Below are 13,915 nucleotides of genomic sequence, written 5' to 3' on the forward strand. Positions count from 1 at the left end.
ATTCTTATACTTCATTTTTATCTGATGCCATGTGTGTTTCACACCACTCAGATTAGACCTGGAATCAATAAGTGTTCAATTAAAAAATATTTAAAAACTCAATACAGTATTATAAAGGTGGAGAAAATAATAATATAATCGCACCCTTCTGCTAAATATAAAAATATCATTTTCACTCACGCATTAACTCTGTTGGCAATTTTTTGACATGCTGACTGCCTTTCTCTAGCAGCTACCGCAGTATTACATTTACGTTTAATAATATCTAAATATTCTGCATACGCAGTCATTAATACTTCAAGCTACAGTGGTGTGAAATACGATGCTCGGCTGATTTTCGCGTTTAAGTCCATGATAAATCCTATTTATCTGCGTTCCATTAAGAATGCCTTTTATAGTTACGCGTGAACGCGCTTCTGTCTGGGTCAACCTACTCAGAGTTGAGCGACCCTGATTACTTTAACTCCGATCCGCCGTTTTGGAACCGAAAACTCTGAGTATGTCAGATCGGGGTAAGACAACTCAGAGTTCAGGGTTAAGTTTAGAGTTTGTTAACCCCGCTTTCTGGAATACCCCCCTGGTCCTAGTCTAGTCCTGTGTATTTATAGTCCTTGTATTTCCCATCTCTGGTTATCGGTTGTTTTGTGCATTCATGTTCCTTGTGATCTCTAACGTTCGTAGTTTTCGCAGATCTCTGCCGCATCTGTGAAAAGAGAAAATCAAATATTTGTTTTAACCTGCAACCTGTAGGCTATATAGTAATTCTGGGACATCGTGTGCACTTTTTAATCAATTTAGAATGCATAACATTGTAACGTAAAAGGCAAAACAATTCTGAAATCACAATAACCCCAAATATCAGACAGTTTTGTTTGACATCCAGGAAGATACGAGGCATGTTGGTCAGAATTGGGCCTGATTTTGGCAGCTGTGTATGGTTTTGACTTTTTGACATTTTTACAGGGCTTGCAGCTGTAGAGTTCTTGCCCCATTATTCAGTTTCTAAAGTAAACCCATCCATTTCTGACCAGGCTTTTATTGGAGTTTGTGATTGCTTAAAGTGGAACAACTTTCAAAAGTCAACTTTCAACTTTCAAACTTTTAAAAGTCATACAAATGTTTGTATACATAACCAGAAAACATAGCTGTTTATCAAGTTAAGTAGTGAAATAGTATTACTCATACTGGTGCCTTGATTTGTGTGCACATACTAGTCTTGAAAGAGGAGTTAGCAAAGAACGTAGTAGAGGTGAAACAAGTGTAAATAGGGTGATGTGTCTGAAGATAGAAGTAGAAGGTCTGACATTGAATGTTGCCAGTGGTTATGCTCCACAGGTTGGATGTGAGGAAGAGGAAAAAGAGAAGTTTTGGAAGGATCTAGATGAAGTGAAAGTATTCCCATTGAGGAGAGAGTGGTGATTGTAACAGACCTATATGGACATGGTGAAGGAAACAGATGATGAGGAAGCAATAGGTAGGTTTTTTTTATTTTATTTTATTTTTTTTTGGGCCCACCTCCACCCCCCCATCTTTGGAGGACAACTTTGTTTTAATATCAAATAATAGATCAAATAATAACAATTCTGTATAATAAAGTGATGACAGTTATTGGGGTTAGGTGGACCATGAGAGGATAGAATATTGTGACGCAGAAGGCGTTGGAACAGAGGCAACCGGAGGCGTGGGTGAGACAGAGGGACGTTTATTCTCCATGGCTTTTAAACGGCAGCTCAAGTAAAACTCGTAGCGCATACAGGGATGCAGAAGTAATGCTCGTAGCGCAAACACAACACAGTGATGCCCAAGTAATGCTCTTAGCACACACAATATGTGTATAGGATCTCTTGGATCAGTAACGCTCGTAGTGGCAATGTGCAGCACTGGACCAGACGACCTGCGGGCTTAAGAAGTGCAAAGTAAACAAGAAACAGGTGCTCAGTATGATGGCTCAGTATGATGACAAACTCAGTTTAAGAAAAATTGAGGCCTGTGTAAAAGATATTAAATGCTGGATGTCTCTAAACTTCCTCCAACTTAATGAGGACAAAACAGAAGTTCTCCTTCTGGGCCCTAAGGCCTCAAAACAGAAAATTCCAGATCTAATGCTTAATCTCGCAGGCTACCCCATTACACCTGGAACAGTAGCCAAAAACCTAGGCGTCATACTCGACTCTGACCTATCATTTGATAAATACATAGATAATACTACTAGGATAGCTTTTCTACATCTCCGTAACATTGCTAAATTAAGAAATGCATTATCACAGGATGATGCGGAAAAATTGGTGCACGCCTTTGTTAGCTCTAGATTAGACTACTGCAATGCACTACTGTCAGGATGTTCAAATAGGAATCTAAATAAACTTCAAATAGTTCAAAATGCTGCAGCCAGGGTTCTGACCAGAACTAGAAAATTTCAGCATATCAGTCCAGTCCTATCAGCCCTGCATTGGCTCCCAGTTAAATTCCGTATTGACTTTAAAATTCTTTTATTAACTTATAAAGCATTGCACGAGCTTGCTCCTGAGTACCTTCAGGAACTTATTTCCTATTACGAACCCCCACGCCCACTAAGATCACAGGGTGCTGGTCTTTTATTAGTTCCAAAAATTAATAAGGTAACAGCAGGGGGAAGAGCCTTTTCTTGTAAGGCCCCCCAGCTTTGGAATAATCTTCCTAAATGCGTCCGGGACTCCGACACAGTCACAATCTTTAAGTCTAGGTTGAAAACCCACTTATTTAGTTTAGCGTTTGATAATTAATATCCCCCCTTAGATAAAAGTACAGATCCAGGGGTTCATAGACGAAGGGTTTTATGGTAGACTGGGGCGCTGGTGCTGTCATCCTGTCACTGCTCGTGGTCACTCAAGTTTGTTGACAGTGCAGTGGACGGATGCCATTGTCTCAGAATGCCCCCAAGCCTATGTTACCTTCTGGTTCTGCCTTTTTAGCTAGGCTGTAATAATTAAACTAAATGCAGGAGTTGCTGCCACACTCTGGAAATGTTTATAATTTTACCTGTATATGTCCTCATACGTAGCTAATTTTCCCTGTTTCATTTCTCCACATGGCTGCCCGCCTGCTTGAGGAATAATGAGATGAGGAGACCAGCGATCCATCCTGAGCCAGCCACCTCCTGCCTAACCGGATGCATACATCATGATGGACATTATTACATATTTTTCCTTTTCTTTCTCTTCTTTCTGTCTAAATTGTTGTTGTTGTTGTCATGGTGACCGGTGTCGGCCAGAGGAGGATGGGTTCCCCCCCTGAGTCTTGGTTCCTCTCAAGGTTTCTTCCTCATGCAAAAAAAAACTAGGGAGTTTTTCCTTGCCACTGTCACCCTTGGCTTGCTCACTGGGGGCTAGGACTCGGCACTTGTAAAGCTGCTTTGTGACAACAACTGTTGTAAAAAGTGCTATATAAATAAAATTTGATTGATTGATTGATTGGTGATTGCGACTGTGGGAGTGGCTGCGTGCGCGGGGGTGTGTGCTGGGATCGGCTGCTGGCCGGGTTGCGCGCCTTCTGGTGGCGACCCGGCCCCCTCACCGTGACAGAGCCCTCCCCCAAGGACCCCTCCCGTCGACTCCCACGCGGTCTTCCCCGTCGCCGCGGAGCTGGCTGGTCTGGATGTTCCCTGTGGAAGTCGGCGATAAGGGAGGGGCCTACCACTTGAGAGGCCGGTATCCAGGAGCGCTCCTCCGGTCCGTATCCGACCCAGTCCACCAGGTACTGTAAGCCACCTTTTCTGCGCCTCGAGTCCAGTAACCTCTCCACGAGGTACGCGGGTCCGTCCGACAACTGCAGCGGCGAGGGCGGCCGTGACGTCGAGGCCTCCTCCAATGCACCTGCTCTGTATGGCTTGAGAGCGGACACATGAAATGCACGCGACACACGTCTGTCTTCGGGCAGACTGATGCGATAAGTAACTGGGTTAAGCCGCCTCAAGATGACGTACGGGCCGGCATATCTCTCCCCCAGTTTACCTCTCCTGCCCAGGCGTCCATCTTCGGTGGAGACCCACACCATATCCCCTACCTGATAAGATGGATGGGGTCTCTCCCCTCCGACGGTCGGCTTTCCGCTTGAATCGCCGGATCGCCCCTCTCAGCCGCTGATGGGTGTCCTCCCACACCCGCTCGCTCCTCTTGCACCACTCCTCGACGATGGGCTGGTCTGAGGACGCGGCGTTCCAAGGATAGAGCGGCGGCTGGCGACCGAGCACGCACTCGAACGGTGTCATCCCCGTGCTGGAATGTGTGAGGGAGTTCTGTGCGTACTCGGCCCAGGGCAGAAGGGCGCACCATGTGTCCGCGTGCTCGCTGCAGTACGCGCGCAGGAACTTTCCCACCTCCTGGTTCGCTTGCTCCACCTGTCCGTTAGCCTGCGGATGGTAACCAGAGGTTAGGCTAACCGTGATGTTGAGCTTGGATAGGAACTCCCGCCACACACGCGAGGTGAACTGCGGTCCCCTGTCTGACACGATATCCTCAGGCAGACCGAACTGCCGGAATATGTGCCGAAACAAGAGATCCGCAGTCTCCCAAGCGGTGGGCAGGCCCCGCAGGGGAAGGAAGCGAACCATCTTCGAGAACCGGTCTATTACCACCATGATGACCGTGTTCTCCTCGGACGGGGGGAGGTCCGTGACGAAGTCCAAAGCGATGTGCGTCCATGGTTGCTTGAGTGCAGGGAGAGGGAGGAGCTTACCCGCAGGAGGAGTGTGTGGCACCTTGCACCGCGCACACACCGCGCAGGATGCCACCTGCTGCAGTACGTCCCGGTGCAGCCCCGGCCACCAGTAGCGAGCCCCCAACAACTGAGCCGTTTTTGACACCCCTGGGTGCCCCGTCCCCACTGACGTATGAGCCCAGCTAATGAGGGCACTACGGTGCGCGGGGGGAACGTACTTACGGTGCGGCCAGTGCCCAAGCAAAGACACCAACCGGGGCCCCCCCAACCTCCACACCAGAAATCTCATGCCCAAACCCCCTTCCGGCCAAAAAAAAAAAAACATATCTGGCCGCGGTCCACCTTCAAGAACCACAGCATATACACCTCAAACTAACTACTTTACAAATTTACTACTTGTAGCTGAACATAGCAGATTTAAGTATGAGATTACCCGGGACGTATATATTGTTTTTAGCCTACCCGCTGCTAAATTACACCATTTGTACAGGTAGGCCTAATTTATCCAGTGTAAATCATCACTTACCACTGTCTTGTGTTTTTTTTAGGGGTGGGCATAGATTAATTTTTTAAATCTAGATTAATCTCACTGAAATCTTGAAATTAATCTAGATTAATCTATATTAAAATGGCTCATATGTGTGCTACCCAAGTAATAACTAAAAGTCAGCTTTTGAGATAGGGTTTCTTAATACAGAGGGTGCATTAGACCAGGGGCTCATCTCGTTTCCAAAATGCATCAATGACTGCTTGAGGAAGCTGTTCTCCTTTGATACTTGAAGAAAAAAAACATGCTCAATAAAATGTAGGCTACTCGTGTTCAACGGTTTATACAGTTAAACATGAATTTGTAAGCCTACATACTGTACATTAAAAGGGGTTGATAACATGTTTATTCAGCTAAACATGATATTTGAAATGTAAGCCAACATTTAGTACATTTAACCTCACGGACATAATTTGGGGAGGACTTTTTCAAAAGCCGGTTTGGTCCTCTGCAGTTTTAACGGTTAAAAAGAAATATTTAAATAGCGACGAATCTAGCGCTAGGACCATGCAGAAAACGACCGCTCCGAGCTCCGCTCCGGTAACACTTTACATTCCTAAAAATGAATTTTCCATGAAGCAAACCTAGCGACTTCGTGGCTGCATCCATGTAAACACACGTACGATTTTTAATTCACAGGTTTGAAAACTCGTTCTTGCCCCTACTGTGCAATTTGGTTAGGAATATAGCCGAGCTAAACTGTCAAGTTGAAAGTCATCATAGTTTGCTTACCCATTTAGTAGATAGATTAATGGCGATAATTTTTATATCGCCCGATAAGAGTATCAAATTAACGAACGCCGTTAACGGCCCACCACTAGTTTTTTTGTGTTCCTCTTCCTTCTTTTGTTTTCTCTTTTGGCTTCCTGATGGATAAATTCGCTTCATGGTTAAGTTTCATATTTGCCGGCGTCTAAAACTTGGCTGTCTGCCAGGACAGTGTCTGCCTGCCTTCAGCAGCTGGTGGGAGGGGCCCCCTTGAGGGGGATTCTGAGAACAGTGTCATTGCTCATGACTTTGAGAATGTAAAGGGGGGCTCACACAGTTTGTCGCTGCATTTAATTCTTAACCTGTTGTTGTCTGGGGGCCCCAGGCCAGCTTGGCCCCAGGCCCCATCGCGACGGGCCTGCCCCAGACCCTCACAGGGAAGCTGTCTGTGAAGTGCCATCTCATTACATGCAAGTTTTCTTAAGTTAGAGCTCCATATGTGCAAAATTTACTATTGAATTTACGCCCCCTCATTTGATTGGCTTATACTGACTAGGTAGTGAAGAAATTAGCATTTTTGTTGGATACATTTTAAAGTTCAGACTCTTCTGAACGTTTTGATACCACATATGTGCATGTATGTGAAAAATCCAGGGACTAGTTCGCGCTCAAAGATGTGTGTGATTTTGCACATTATGCAAATTAACTCGAAATCTAAGTGGGCGGAGCTTAATGGTTGTATATTAATTGTCCTATTGAATTTAGTCAAGGAATGTATAGGAACTGGAATTTTGGTTCTAGGACCTACGGTGTAGGAGATATGGACAAAAAGTCAATGTGGTCTGCTATAGCGCCACCATCAGGCCAATTTGGGTCCCTGTATGGGAATCTGGTCCTTGGAGTTAACTGAACCTTTTTGCCAAGTTTGGGGTTTCTAGGCATTACGGTCTAGGCTGCACAATGCGTTTTAGGTCAAAAAATGGGACAAAGAATAAGAAAAATACCAGCAATTACAATAGGTTTCCCACACTACGTGTGTGAACCCTAATAAAAAATAAAAAAAAACCCCAAAGTTTCAAAAGGGCACTTTCATTGATAAAGGGCAGAGTTGGTGGTGCTTTAGCACGCCACTGATTTCCTCATCAGTAGTTTCATTTTAATTATTGTATGTACACACCATAAAAATCATTACATTTCAAAAATTGTTGAATTTATTAATTTTGTCTTACCTCCCCCACTAGTGATCGCATGCTGAGATGTTGTCAGCATTACGTTTTTTCTTGCTGTCAAAGTCAATCTGTATACACGGAGTAGTAATTTGCTTGCCATCCTGATACCTTTCACTCCTTGGTGCGGATTTGATCGTGTGTTAGCTGAATTTAACCTGTGTCCTCAGAAAACAGGACTAAATGACTGACACAGACAAATATCCACTTTTCTGACCAATGAGTTTACAGCGACCGCAGGAAGGACGTGCGTAGAAAACCGGTTGTTTTGTTGCAGATTCTGTGAAGCATGCCATCAAGCAAAACACCGATCATAAGAACTTAACCAGTCTCACGCACTGTGTAATATACAGTTATTGAACATAATATGTGTCGTAGCCTTTTGAAAGAATAAATCTGCTACTGTGTTCACTTCCACGGCGCATATTAATGGTACACTAAAGGTTGCTAACTATCATATCCCTTCTACAGAGGTTTAACACAGCCATTGGCTGCATCTTGAACCATACATACTTCGAAAAAAATAGAATGTTTGTGCAAAAATAGAACGTCAATCAGAGTTTATGTTAACTCGTTCAAACAAAGTTTTGGGGTAATATTCGGTAATATCGAACAGTGGCGTGCACACATAGACATCAGGTGGTGCTAAAGCACCACCAACTCTGCCCTTTATCAACGAAAGTGCCCTTTTGAAACTTCGTTTTTTTTTTATCATTTTACTGAGGTCGGTTGAAATGATCTTTTGAAAACGTGAGCGATTAAAAACAATGCCCTGAAATGAGCCACGACCTCGCACACACCCAACCTCTCTCTTCCTTTAACAACAGATGCGCTGCAGCAGCAGTTCAGTTCAGCGAGGTGAAGGAAGCGTCTTCAGCACAGCACGCACGGTCACAGATAGACTTCTTCTCCCGTCCCCACCAGCCAGGTCACACATCAAGTAAAATCTACCGTTTGCCCTCTAAGCCCAACATGAAATCATTTTCTTGTGCAGTAAAATGTCTCATACAGCACCAAACCAATACAAATAATTAAGGTAGAGTTTGCAAATCTATGTATTAAGCTGAACATCTTCTGTTGTATAGGTTTTGTTAGGCAACATAAATTAACACAATCGTTTGTGAAAGAAGAAATGGGAAGTTCCCCATTACCTGTGAAAAATGCACATCTGCATTCATGTAATAACACTCAGTAGCCTATAACTCCTTCTCCTACTTTTTGGTCTTTTTACTGTATTAATTGTAGGCCTATATTGATTTACTAATTGCAAAATATATGCAACAAGGCCTGCAGACAGTGGAGGGTAAACAGAAGTTAACTGAAGGACATGACTCTATATAGTTAATATTGGATATGAATTTTATCAGTTGGCTGCGTGACTTTTCTCCATTGAAAACTCACGTTTAGAGAATGTTACAAATAAAATGTCAAATTTCATTCAACGTGTGCTTGTAATTTTTTTAATAATTAAGTTCTCCACGTGCGCAAAAAAAAAAAGAGCCCTTCACCCTCCCATCCCCCCCGAGCACTTGCCCCCCAAAATGTCTGTGCACGCCACTGATATCGAAGATATTAGCTATTAGCACAATACATTTGTAGATAGATTTGTAGTTTTGCCACAGTTCTAATTATCTTGATAGTGCCGCGTCTTTGGAATAACAAGTGTTTTTATTTAAACCAGTGTAAATTACGATCTATACTATTTCACCAGCCTTACGTTCTATAGTAAGCTATATAGAGTCAAATTCCCAAAAGGAGGATATTTTTAATACATGACACAAAAACTGGACAAATCCACAATTTATGACCCAAAAATGTTCACAACATGAACTGTAGGGTGTTTCTTATTTTTGAAGATTCGATTTTTGCATGGGCCACCCTGCCATTTGGTTCATTATCATAAAAAAGTAATACCTTTTTTTTTTTTTTAGAATGATTTTTAGGGGTCGCTACCGACCCTACAGTATTGCGCAAATGTACCCTAAAAATGCTTATGTTGCATATGATGTTATGCAACAAAAGTGGTTGGTGCTTAGCATACAAACCTCTTTTAACTAGTAATTTTTTTACTTTTAGTATGCAGAATTGTGTCTATAATGCTTAATTGTTCCTTTTGCAGGTTAAACTAGTGTAACTACTGTACAATGATGGCTTCATCAGCCAGTGCAACGATAGCTACCAGAAAGAAAACTGAGATATGGCTTATTGGACAGATGTCCTCTTTAGACAGTGTTATGCTTCCTTCAAAAAGGGAAGTGTTGGCCCTTTTCTTCCATTATAAGCAGATTGCCAAGCAAAGCATTAGGGAAGCATTACATTCCACAGCAAATGATGTTTTTGAAGTTTGGTCAAAGGCCCGAATACCAGTGCAATTAAAGAAGCACGTTGTCCCTAAAATCGAAAACATTTACAAGGAATGGGAAAAGTTGAAGAAAAATAAAGAGAATAAAGCTAAGCGTTCAGATTATTTGAAACAAAAGGAAGACCAATGGAATGAAGGGTTAGAAGAACTATTCGATATTGCCCATGTCAACGCAACGTCTTTTAATAAATAAGTAGAAATGCAATGACAGAAAATGGATGTTTTTAATGCATGTAATAAGTAAATAAATGTGTACCAAGTAAATGAGTCATTATCACCAGTCTCCATCGGTTTTATGATTTTTTCCTATGTTAATGACTAAGAGCGCATAGTAAAATATGCCTTAAATTTCAATGACTGGTAGCGCCCAGTAAAAATGTTTTTTTCCCCTTGAAATTTTTACACATTTATTTTCTCACCAAAATGAACCATTTCAGTGGGTGGCCCACTGGAAAAAAAAATAAATTTTAACCCCAAATAAGAAACACCCTAATGAACTGGATACACAAACTTGTTTTTTCTTAAACAAAATCTCAGCTTTCAGCAAGAGAGCAAATAGTAAAAGTGTCAATTAAATGTATCATATTTCATAATTTCTAAACTTTTGCAGGAGGCTAGAAGGATTGTCAGCTGTCCAAAGAAATTGGTGATGCCCATTGTTACCTGAGAGAAATAAACATGAGCATAACATCAGAAAAAAGCACACAAGACATTTTATACCAAACTGCTAATTGTTTTTCCTCAGTGTAAGTGCTAGAATAATCCACAAGGTTTCCAAAGAAAATGGATGTTCAATCCCAGTTTTCTTACCTGAAGAAAGTTTCTCATCAGATGACATCACCTCCACTGGCCACTGACTTTCTGCCTCACTAGTTTCGTTTTCAGTGCTGTTTGCAGTTGTATCTTTTGTTGCTTCTAGCATTGGCTTCTTTTTGGCCCTAACAGCCCAATGCATTGACTGAAATATTGAGGCTAGTTGTTAACAGGTCAATGCAGTGAAAAAATATGGCTAATCTTCAAGTAGCACATTTTTATTAGCAAATGTATTAGTGCTCGTTTGGTTAAACATGTTTGTGTAAATGTGCTTGATTTTTTTTAATTTCATTGTCTATGCTTTAAACTATAAATTTGTGCATAAACACTTAAAATTTCATTACATCACATATAAGCACTTATATAATCAATAATTGGCCAGTTACATTCAAAATTATTATTTTTAATCAAATTAAATGTAGTTAATTTTGTGTATAAAAAGGAGAATCAATGTCATGTCAGAAAATGGCACTCACAGTTTTAACTGAGTCGCTCAGGGCCTGCCATTTGCTGAATGGCATAGTGATCCTACTCCTCAACCAGAAATCATATTTTTTTCTTTTCGTTTCATTTGTAAGAACCTCCTTTGCCTCTTGCAATTTTTGAAACTCTTCCACTGTAAAGAAAAAAAAGACCAAATACAATTAAGCTACCCACATAATACCCCATAAATAATTATACTTTTTTGAAACAAAAATCCAACAGCTGAAGAGTAGGCGTACATGCACTCTTTAATACTTTAAACTATTTCTTCATAAAGCACGTGTGTCGGTTTTTCATTTGATTGCACTTACCTGCTTTAAGGTTTTGTGGGTGTTTGTCTGGATGGCAAGCAAGGGCCCTCACTTTAAATTCGCTTACAATTTGTTCAGTCTGATACATCCAAACAGAAATAAAGCATACAAGCAAAAAAGAAAAGCGATCACGGAGGCTGCTTGCAAATCACAACTGCCCTAACGGACTTTAAAAAAAAACTATAGGCTATAGGCCTACATGTGAAAAAAGGACGAAATGATATAGCATTTTTATTCAAATAGCCTTCATTTAAGCCATAGCCTATATGACCAGCGTCGAAAATCGTTTAGTGAGAAATCATATGTGCTCTCACCACATAGGTTACCATCTTCTAAAGGTTTGATCACAGACTGAAGAGTGTCATACCAGTATGCCAACAATCTTACCGTTGACAGCTCGTCGCACCCAAGCAATCCGTAATAATCTTCCAGCTCTTCCAGTTTACAATTTAGTATCGTCTCCATACGTGCCTGGTCTTAGCGATCTTTTCACCCTGGTTCGCCAATATCTACAATAGTCTAAACACAGCACCGTAAAATGGTCTTATCGCTCCATGCAGGTCTCCAGTGTCAGCTACACGTAGACAGTGGTTATGTATGCGCGAATATACAAGACACAACGGTACTGAATGTTTTTAATTTAATGTCTTAGCCTAATTCAGCGTACTAGCCCTTATAACCAGGCCGAGTCAGAAATGTACGCTAACTGTAAATAAGTATTGACACAGTGTGTACACACACACACACACATACATTACAAGAGTAAGGTACTTGTATAAACTAATGTCCTTCATATCTGCAAGCAAAGTGCTTCATCATGCTTCATTCATTCATGCCTATATAGGCCTATATATCCTGCTATTGCTCAATATTTGCCACTGTATCATACAGAAGCTTTGCTTTTCGGGGTTTTTTTCGTTATTGTTTCACTGAATACACATTTCCTGTATTTTCAGATTGTATTCTAATAAAGAGGCTGACGAAAGGTGATCCAAGACATTATATATTTTATGTATATTTGTGTGTTTAGCGAATACGAGCAAAATTTTAAATTCACATCAGTTAAATAAATTTACGGCTTTCAATTACCCGTTATGCCTGACGTCATATCATATTACGAGGTGAGGAAGAGCAGCTAGATGAGGAAGAGCAGCTAGGTGGCGGTTTAAATATCTACCCAGCTGTGCTCGAAAGATTTTACAGCCCTTGTGTCCATTACATTAGGAAAACACCTCCTAATAACGCAACTGAAGATGGCGGACGGGGAAAATAAATTGGTCGGAACCATAGCCGGCTGTGATGGAATGGAAGAACCGGTCGTTAAGAAACCACGGAGTAGCCTTCATCAAAGTCGTGGTCTGGATGTTATTCGCGGAGAGCAAAGAACATGTAAAGCCGAGTCGGGTGAGACTTGGGCGGCCGCGATTTTAACGCGGGCCGAGGGTGCGGAGACGGCGGTGAGTCAGGCCACGGCGTTGGCTCAAGAAGAAAACAAAGTGTCGGGGATTTGGGAGCCCAGTGAAGATGCCTATAGACCAGAGCAGACTTCCGTGTCTGGACCTGAAACTGAGCTTTCAGGTAGTTGTCTAGTTAGAGATCACACACACGTTTTTGTTTTCTTGTGGGGTTTTAATGACGCTGAACTGTATGTGTAACTAGCGAACGCTAGGTTATTTCACTTTACAATCAAGCTAGCATACTAATCCATTTGTGTAAATGGGCTTCAAGAGCGAATTAGCTAGCTGCAAACCTAGCTGGAAAATGTACGTACCCTGGTAGTTAAGACATTGTGCACTTTGAGAGTAATTTGTTTGTGAAATGCCTAACCATACTGAGCTAAATGGGCATCTCATTTGAGACATTTAGAATGTTTTTTACTGCAAAAGTCAGCACGCTGCTAATAGCTATCTTAGGTTAACTAGCTAACTACTTTACCCGAAAATATTACGCTCTGCCTTGAACTTGACTGCAGCTAGCTAGGTTAGCTTTCTACATTGTTTTCCTATGTGCGGTGCGTTGAGCTTCATATGTTTCCACACCTCATTTAAAATCAGTACTTGTTTGCTAGTTGTAATGCAGAAGAAGACATGCAATCCTGGTTTCTTATAGCTAGATAACTATCGTTTAAAGAAAGGATGAGTATTGAAATTGGTATTTTTATTTTGAAAGGAGAAGCAGGTAAAGGTAGGTCAGATCTGAAATTCGGGTTTATTGACAGGATTAATGGACGATGGTGTCCACTCCAATGGGTTTTACTCACCTGACGGTAATGACGACGATGACTGTTCCTCCCATGCCAGTTCCAGTGACTGGACTCCCCAGCCTCAGCTTGGTATGTGTAGACCACTTACGAGAACAAACCTTTTGTATGGAAGTCTAGAAAAACCATGAGTTGCTCATCTCTGTACTGTTTTCTCGAGATCTCAAGCTAACAAACGTGTTTTCTTTACATCATGGATGAAATTTATTTTTACTTTATACTATATATATGTATATACATTTATATTTATATAAATCATGTCACATGAATGCAGGCATTCACATGCATGCACAGAGACCCTTTAGATAAACATATGTCTCTTGAAGAAAAGTACCCTTGAGAACTTATTTTGAGTTCACAGGAAAAACATATAATCTCATTTAAACAACTTTTATCAAGTAAAATACTTAAAAGCAACATAAAGAAAGGTATGCTACACTTAAAATGTTGTATGGTGTTATGCTAACTGACAATATAGCTTGTAGTTTAAACTTCAAATTAATTTGTCTT

The 13,915-nt window shown here is 41.5% G+C and overlaps 3 protein-coding genes across 6 annotated transcripts in view; 2 read left to right on the top strand and 1 right to left on the bottom strand.

Moving 5' to 3' along the window:
- Positions 1-1,473, top strand: part of LOC143476104 (uncharacterized) — a 52,225-nt gene extending 50,752 nt beyond the window's left edge. The window contains exon 4 of the transcript XR_013121226.1: positions 1,336-1,473. The gene's annotated coding sequence lies outside the window, so the exon portion shown is untranslated. The remainder of the gene's footprint in view (positions 1-1,335) is intronic.
- A 7,448-nt stretch (positions 1,474-8,921) lies between these two features.
- On the bottom strand, positions 8,922-13,520 carry dnajc12 (DnaJ (Hsp40) homolog, subfamily C, member 12). 3 transcript variants are annotated; one of them, XM_076973915.1, is made up of 6 exons: positions 13,406-13,520; positions 11,533-11,664; positions 11,146-11,224; positions 10,828-10,967; positions 10,349-10,496; positions 8,922-10,201 (listed from the first exon to the last, which is right to left on the bottom strand). In XM_076973915.1, exons 2-6 carry the CDS (start codon positions 11,608-11,610, stop codon positions 10,119-10,121), a joined length of 528 nt encoding a protein of 175 aa, XP_076830030.1. In that variant the 5' UTR covers positions 11,611-11,664; positions 13,406-13,520; the 3' UTR covers positions 8,922-10,118. The 3 variants fall into 3 exon arrangements, with proteins under 3 accessions (XP_076830030.1, XP_076830032.1, XP_076830031.1); XM_076973917.1 differs by lacking the exon at positions 13,406-13,520 and adding an exon at positions 13,203-13,367; XM_076973916.1 differs by lacking the exon at positions 13,406-13,520 and adding an exon at positions 12,235-12,369.
- sirt1 (sirtuin 1) overlaps positions 12,399-13,915 on the top strand; it is a 37,924-nt gene continuing 36,407 nt past the window's right edge. For both annotated transcript variants that reach the window (XM_076973913.1, XM_076973914.1), the window contains exons 1-2: positions 12,399-12,723; positions 13,364-13,477. In XM_076973913.1, coding sequence (XP_076830028.1) covers positions 12,399-12,723; positions 13,364-13,477 — 439 coding nt within the window. The remainder of the gene's footprint in view (positions 12,724-13,363; positions 13,478-13,915) is intronic.

The sequence above is a fragment of the Brachyhypopomus gauderio genome, chromosome 15, assembly GCF_052324685.1.
Source record: "Brachyhypopomus gauderio isolate BG-103 chromosome 15, BGAUD_0.2, whole genome shotgun sequence".
Lineage (NCBI taxonomy): Eukaryota > Metazoa > Chordata > Actinopteri > Gymnotiformes > Hypopomidae > Brachyhypopomus > Brachyhypopomus gauderio.

Bases quoted from the DNA above. Each gene is read 5' to 3' on its own strand.
- dnajc12 (XM_076973915.1), bottom strand. From the start codon at position 11,610: ATGGAGACGATACTAAATTGTAAACTGGAAGAGCTGGAAGATTATTAC. The intron at 10,497-10,827 runs GTGAGTGCCATT...TCAATATTTCAG, and splicing joins TGAGCGACTCAGTTAAAACT to TCAATGCATTGGGCTGTTAG. The intron at 10,202-10,348 runs GTAAGAAAACTG...TATTTCTCTCAG, and splicing joins TGATGAGAAACTTTCTTCAG to GTAACAATGGGCATCACCAA.